Source organism: Anneissia japonica, unplaced genomic scaffold (assembly GCF_011630105.1).
Source record: "Anneissia japonica isolate Jap-2015-1 unplaced genomic scaffold, ASM1163010v1 scaffold287834_len5846547_cov211, whole genome shotgun sequence".
Classification (NCBI taxonomy): domain Eukaryota; kingdom Metazoa; phylum Echinodermata; class Crinoidea; order Comatulida; family Comatulidae; genus Anneissia; species Anneissia japonica.
The window spans coordinates 5,134,865-5,142,346 of record NW_022704992.1 but is presented as its reverse complement, the minus strand read 5'-3'; the positions used below and the strand labels follow the sequence as shown (position 1 = coordinate 5,142,346).

Below are 7,482 nucleotides of genomic sequence, written 5' to 3'. Positions count from 1 at the left end.
CTTTAAAGTTTATGATTTCAGGCATTTCTCATGCAGAAACTATCTTTAAATCCTTAAAAAGTATTGTTTTAACATTGAAAATGGGGAAAATAACAGCATAGAATGATGTATAGATATATAAAGGTTAGTTTAATGCAATAAAATAGATTTTTAAAAATTTGACATTCCAGCATGTTTTGGCCATTTTCTCGGAAACACGATTTGCGACGAGTGACTGGTTTGGCTTGTCTTTGCCACATATATTGATTATCTTTGCATTATTAACAACTCTGCTTGAATTAATCTAATCTAATTGCTACTATATTTATGCAGGATTTTTAAAATACTTTTCTATATTTTGTCTTATTTCAAACAACTTATTTTTAGTGTAATGCTGTATAGAAATAGATAAATAGGAGGCTAGACACCAATGCAAACATAAATAACATTTTCTACTTACTGTTTCAACAAATATAAATAATTGGTCCAGCGCATTACCATGCTAGCTTGTCCTTATTACTCGCTCACACAGTATACACCAACTAGGCACTGTTATATAGATACTATATAAACCAGATGGGATTAGCTAACCTTACACACTAACATGATACATAGATATGAAAAATAACACACACAAAAAAAAAATAGAATGTTTTTGTAGTATAAAAAGTATGAAGAATTTAATTTGTATGAATGGAATTAACATAAATACTAATAAATATCCTGACAAATTAAAGATAAATCATTGTTGTCAGATAAACAATCAGCATGTCCTAGTTTGTATAAGAACATTTTATTCTGAAATAATCTATTACTCATTTGTTTGGATTTGATTTGATTTTATTGATTTTGATGATTCTTTTAATTTAGTGATTAACTATACTTTCTTGTTAATGATTTTTGGTGGTTGTGGGAGACACTTATTTTAGATTTTTAATTGTGATTTATTACACAAATATTTACTGGATTTAGAGGTATGGTTTAAATTATAGCCAGAGGTGATCTAGAGGCTATAGTATGTCCCCAGATCACCAAAGGCTATAATTTGAACTATGACCCAATTAAAATCCCAGTAAATATTTGTTTTATATACCACTACATAGATTCCAGGCCTATTGACCGACTAGGAGGGCATGGCTGGAACTATTTCCTGCCTTTCAACCAATCAAGTGCCAGAAATCTATGTACTCAGTATATAAAATATGATACACATAAAAAAAAGTGAAAAGTTTTTCCATTATTTTATAATATATTTTTTTGCATTTATACCTATATTTATAATTTTTCCTGTATAGTTGATCTTTTGGTGGATGAGCAAATGATGGAAAGAACAGAGAAGGAAAGAAATGACATGGCATTACTTAATGAAATTCTCAACACGCCGTCAATCCCATTGTATAGTGAGGGTGCTGGTCCATCTGAAAATCTTTCATTCTTTGGTGATTTTGGTTCAATAATGGGTGAAGAGGGAATACCAGAATCGGCTCAGTTTCTGCCGTCAATGCTCCTAGATGTAAATCAAAGTATGGATCAGTTATCATTACAAACAGGTGTGTACATTATGAAAAAGTGAACAATGTTAATATTACATTTAATAAATTCATTAGCTTCCAAGAATTACTTGATTATAACTTTGTTTTTCTTGCTTCAACAAAACACAAAGTTATAAACAAATTTTAATATTAAGTAAACTACTTAAATATCATCAAACTGAACTATCAGTCAAAATATAGGAAAATACCTAAAAAAAAATTTTTTTTAATGAATCAAATAAATTATTAGCTTCCACCAAGAAACAGATTGGGAAAAAAAATAGTTTTCACCGATTAATGGACGTTTCACTACAAAAATCCTTAAATTGGCTGGTAACTTGGGGAACTTCCAAACAGGGAAGATTGTCTAAAACCTCGTCTCTAAGTTTTTTCAACATAATTGAATGTGTTGGGGGTATTGTCCTTGGTTGACATTTGTTCGAAAGTGATGCGACAATTGATCAACTGTAGTTCGCTTATTGGTGAAGGAACTAATGAAGCTTATTGATAAGGGAACTAATGTTAATTTGAATGGAAAACAAACACTTAAAATTGTCTAAAACCTTGAAATGTGTTGGGCTCATCCTAGGTTGACTTTTGTTCGAAAATGATGCGTTGCATATCACCTGTTTCCCTTATTGATAAAGGAACTAATGATGCAATCCTTGTTCTTACTACAAAATTTTCAGTCACCTGGCAAATGTGTGCATAGATTGTTTGTTGATTTAGGATGTATGTTTAGTAGGTATTTACCACGTGTCATGATTACGATATCAAAATATGAATGTGTATCCAAAGCTGATCAACTTTGATGCTTAATTCCCTCATTGGGGAGGTCAAAAGTTGTTAAGTTTCATGCTCTGTCCACTATGACCCAGAACACCACTATTCCATAAGGATTATTTTGATTCTTTTTTTCTTCACTTTACACCCCTAATAATAAAAAAAGAGCTAAAAATAGTCCCTGCAGTGCTGAAACTTTGCTGAGGAAAAAAAAAAATCTATTTCACTGACGAAGGTGTTCAATATCGTAAATACTAATGATGTTAGACAATAGAAGTAAGGAGAAAATATTTTGTAATACTATGAAATACCAGTTTAAACAGACACAATAGATATTATTAAGTATTTTACAATATAAGAGAAGAGCGAATCCTAAAAGAATTTTTGAATATTTGTTTAATATTCTTAAAATATACTGCTATGCGTCTATGAAAATAATGAATTATTTTAACCGACACTTTACACATTACTGTATCCATTTAAATGGTAGTTTAACTTTTTGAGACAACAGCGTGCATGGGTTTACAAGGTTAACTATGTCATTATCATACACAATTAGCAGAAATCATTGTCATGTTTTTGCGTTTTCATTTCCACCTTGAAATGAACCCAGTATGAGGTACAATAATGTTTTCCATCGAGATCAATTAAATCGTATCGTTATTACCAGCGACGGGCATCTTCAAAGGCTGTCATGCTGTTTGGTTCTTCTGCCGATCCATATCGGCGCTGTGATTAGACTGTGACACATCAAATTATCTGGTGCAATTTACTTAAAACTTGGCAATTATTAACACCTTGGATATTATACTTTTCTATTGAACCATCAAGATACAAATGTATAACAACTCAACTCTATTGCTTATCAAATTATTTCTGCTGCTGGCACCTAAACTCTGATACTGTCTGCATTTATTTCACATGCACTCTATGATGACAATAAAGTGATAAATCAATTTATTGAATACAGTATATACTATTGTTATCAGTTGCATTCATGAATATTATGGCACATTTGTGTATAAAATAGTAACAATAATTATAATATTAATAGCAATTATTAATATTCATTTTAGTATTACTATGTTCAAATTAATATTAAAGAGTGGGTATATTTAGAGGTATATATTGTTGGTGATGACCTAAAGAATATGAACTTTAAAATAAGTATTGTAATTGCTAATTTGTATATTTAGGTTAGTAATTAGCTTTCAATGAAAAATAAAACGATTATTTTTAATTATATTTTTCTATTTTAGGCTTGGCTGCAACTTCACAGGCTACCCTCCAACCAACTGAGACAGTCTCTCAGCAGAATGTACAAACACCTGAAACACCAAGCCAAAATTCAGGGCCTAGCAACAAGGTAGATTCCAGCAAGTCTAAAGTCTTTAATAAAGTCAGCAAATCTGATATGTCAGCCTGGTTCGACCTTTTCGCTGATCTAGACCCCTTAGCGAACCCTGATGCAATAGGTAAAGATGGTGATAAGAACCAGGGCATCTAGGTGGAGACCGAATCACCAGGCTGATTATTATTAGTATATCCATTTTGTGTATTATAATGGTTCAGGATGGTCTAGTACATGGGTGTTCAAAACAATTTGAAGTTACGCATATGTCAGAATAACTGCTCAATGATTGGTCGGTTTGCTGATGCACAATTGTCAGGTTTGGTAACATTTATGTCATATTGTGTGTGTGTCCTATTCTAATTACTAATTGTTATTTATTACATAGATGAGTCCACTGGCATTGATTGGTACATTATATTCAAATGTATAGATCTGTGTTTACACCTGATTGTCTCATTGGTAGAGACATAAAAGTAGAAACCAGGTCAGTGGTTCCTCATTCATGTATCATTCCAATGTCCTACACATTATTTTCCAAAATCTTTAATTTATACTGCATAAATTGAAGGGAGAAAGAATCGTGAAGTAAAATTGAAATGTATGTGTATGCCAAGTCTCATGTTGTCCTAGATAAATCAACTCCTATTAACTCTTATACAGTATATGCATTACTTAACGCTGAAGGGGTTTTTCACCTTAATTTCGACTTAAAATTAAATTTGGCTGTTTAAAAGATAAGCTTAAATGGAAAATTTGAATATTGTAATATCGTCATATTATGAATCCACAAATGTTAAAGTTAATTATTTTCATCAAAAATAAGTTTCTGAGTGATGTAAGTGTTTAAACTAAAGATGTTTAAAATCTGAAAAATTTGTTTTCATTCTTCTAACTTTCAGTTTTACTAATACTATTTTTTTATATTTTGTTTCAACTTTCTTATATTACAAAAAATACTGGAGACAAAATTGTATTAAAATGATTTTTTCAAGTGAATAAGAATTTTCATACTAACTGAACACCTTCTTACCTTACTTCTCGTTCAAAAAAAAAACATGAAATAGAATTCAGTGACATCTTGAAGGTCAATAATCACATACTGAAAAAAGATCTTGGTGTTTATGGTGTTTATTATTCTTATGGAATAGTCTTTAAGAAGAACAAGTATGAACTGCTCTAAATTGTAAGACATTCAAAAAGTTTTTTCCTCCCTAAATATCTTTTTTCCTTTTTTTCCTTCAATCAATCATCTTTTTCATTTTAATTTTACGCTCACAAGTCCTTGTAGAAAATCATCCTCTTGGTGAGACAAGCTTCCCATGTTTAAACAAAATTTTAATGATAATCTGTAAATATTGAGAGACTTGAAGAGACACACCCTGTCTTGATGAGCTGGTAAGTCTGAAGAATATAATCCAATCTTAGAATTGCATATTTTATGTATTTAGGAAGGTTATTTTGCTTTCATTTAAAAAATAAAACAAGAAATTATTTTCCACCATTAACAAATTACCTATCAATATTTTGGATAGGCATTTAAAAATGCCTGATAAACCAATTTTTAAGCATTTGTTTTTAAAGATGCTTAAATAAATCAATGAAAATAAATTGTTTTGATCTATTTTTCATTTACAGTTGATAACATAAATGAGCAATTTAATTTATACTTGGGGTTATTTTAATCACATACAGTCCATCAAACAGTAACAAGAATATGCATTTTGTGAGAGAATTGGCTGTACACAGTGCATATCTATAGTTTATTGCAAATATTTTGCGCTTTTTTTTCTAGTATGGTGTTTGCATGTCTCTAAGCAACACATTAATACTCCCTGATCATTCCCCCACCCACACATTTAATTACATACATGTCTGTGTGTCTTTCTTTGTGAGTATGTATATGTATATTTGTAAGCTGCAAAGAGATATAATATTACAACAATTATACACTAGGGGTATTAAATAGACATTAGTTGGATATAGTTCTTTTCAAAGGGAGCTTTATCAATTATGAATTAAAGATTATATGTGGGTTGTTGAAAATATAAAATTGAAAACTTTGTTTTCAAATTGCTTTGTTATTTATTCTGTTAATGGTTAATGTTAATATACTTATAATATTTGTATATAATGAAATAATGAATTGAAAATTGTTTGTTTTTTAATTGAATGTTAAATGGAAATCTTTAAAATCTTAATATATTTATATTGGTATTGGGTTATTTAGTACTACTCAACTTCATGACATCTGTATGTTCATTCTTTGATTTGTGTTGTAATTTTTCAGTAGGTTAAGGAGTTTATTATTGCCCATTTATATTGACCTTTCATTCTGAACTGTAGGAGTTTTCAGTTAATTGTGGGAGTTAATTGCAGATACTTATTTCTGGTATACACATCTTAATTCTGTTAATTTCACCTTAAAAACATTTCGTACTTATCATTAATAATCTAGTAAATTATTTTAAAGGTGAAATAAAGTAGTTTTATTTGATTTAAAGTAGGGCAGATAGTCAAATGAAATATTCAGAAAAAATACTAACTGATATTGATATGAATATTCATTACTTTACTTTTTTTTTTTATTTGCAAAATGAGATTCGCTTTTAAATAGATTAATAATGATGATGAAGGTTGGTGATGCCCATGTTCTTATCATTCAAAATATTGTAAAATAAACGCTGGCCATGTGCTGGCAAACACATTCCTCTTCATATGACCTTTGTTCATATTTAATTATCACTTTCACCTTGCTAATCACTTGCCCTGGGTTGGCTGAAACTGGCCCAATGTTGGCTATCAGTCATCTTCTCTTGGCTATGTTTAACCCCTTGTTAGTAATCACTTGCCCTGTTGGTTATGACTGTCCCCTTGGTAATCACTTGCCCTAGGTTGGCTGAAATTGGCCCAATGCTGGCTATCAGTCAGCTTCTCTTGGCTATGGTTAACTCTTGTTAGTAATCACTTGCCCTATTGGCTATCATTTTCCTTTATGTTGCTGATCACTCATCATCTTTTGGCCATGACTATTTCCTATCTTCCATCATTTGTCCTTTGTTGGTTTCATTCTTAAAATCACCTGCTTATTCTATCACTAGCAATACACTGGCTCTGGATAAACTCACTGTTCACTGGTCCATTGTTGACTATTATTGCTGCCTTATTTGGCTGTGATTGGAAGATGGAAAAAACACAATAGTGCTATAAATACGTAATTGATTAGATATATAGTTACGGACAAGATAACAAAATTATATATTATCTCTTTTTACCTTGAAAAAAATAATTGATTCTAGCTATAGTTAATATTTATGGTAACATTTAGTATTCATTAGCACTTGACTTCCCAACCTTATCTTATTTTTTCAACATTTAAACAATCATGCACAGATGTGCTCTTTGTCCTGCCCATAGGGCTTATATCTAGTCAAGCAGTATTCAATATTCAAAATGGTTTATTAACCATTAGAGTATTCATTACCTTTCCAGGTACCTGTTTACACTTATGCCTTGCCAAAAAACACTCTTGATATTACTAGCATTGTAGTGTATTTGAACTGAAGATTTGAAGCCCAAAACCTAAATCACTACAACATCTGCTTCAGCATTTATGGTCGTATAATTAGAGCCTTTTTATTTTAAAGAAATGTATTTCATTTTAAATTCATTATTCTATGTTAAAGCTTGTGTTGAAATCTTGTTTGTGTGTTTGTTTTTTTATATTTTTTATTTTGTAGGATTCAGTCTTTTCTTACCTTGTATTTCATTAATATCTGACAGTATTCTAATAAAAGTATGAAATTAGATATAAAAACTCATAATATAGTATACAAT

At 30.3% G+C, this 7,482-nt stretch overlaps 1 protein-coding gene across 5 annotated transcripts in view; it reads left to right on the top strand.

Moving 5' to 3' along the window:
- The window catches only part of LOC117104887 (islet cell autoantigen 1-like), a 52,548-nt gene extending 46,194 nt beyond the window's left edge, over window positions 1-6,354 (top strand). For all 5 annotated transcript variants that reach the window (XM_033245783.1, XM_033245782.1, XM_033245780.1 and 2 more), the window contains 2 exons: window positions 1,275-1,529; window positions 3,554-6,354. In XM_033245783.1, the coding sequence (XP_033101674.1) occupies window positions 1,275-1,529; window positions 3,554-3,801 (503 nt within the window). In that variant the 3' untranslated portion in view covers window positions 3,802-6,354. The remainder of the gene's footprint in view (window positions 1-1,274; window positions 1,530-3,553) is intronic.
- Window positions 6,355-7,482: the final 1,128 nt, after the last annotated feature.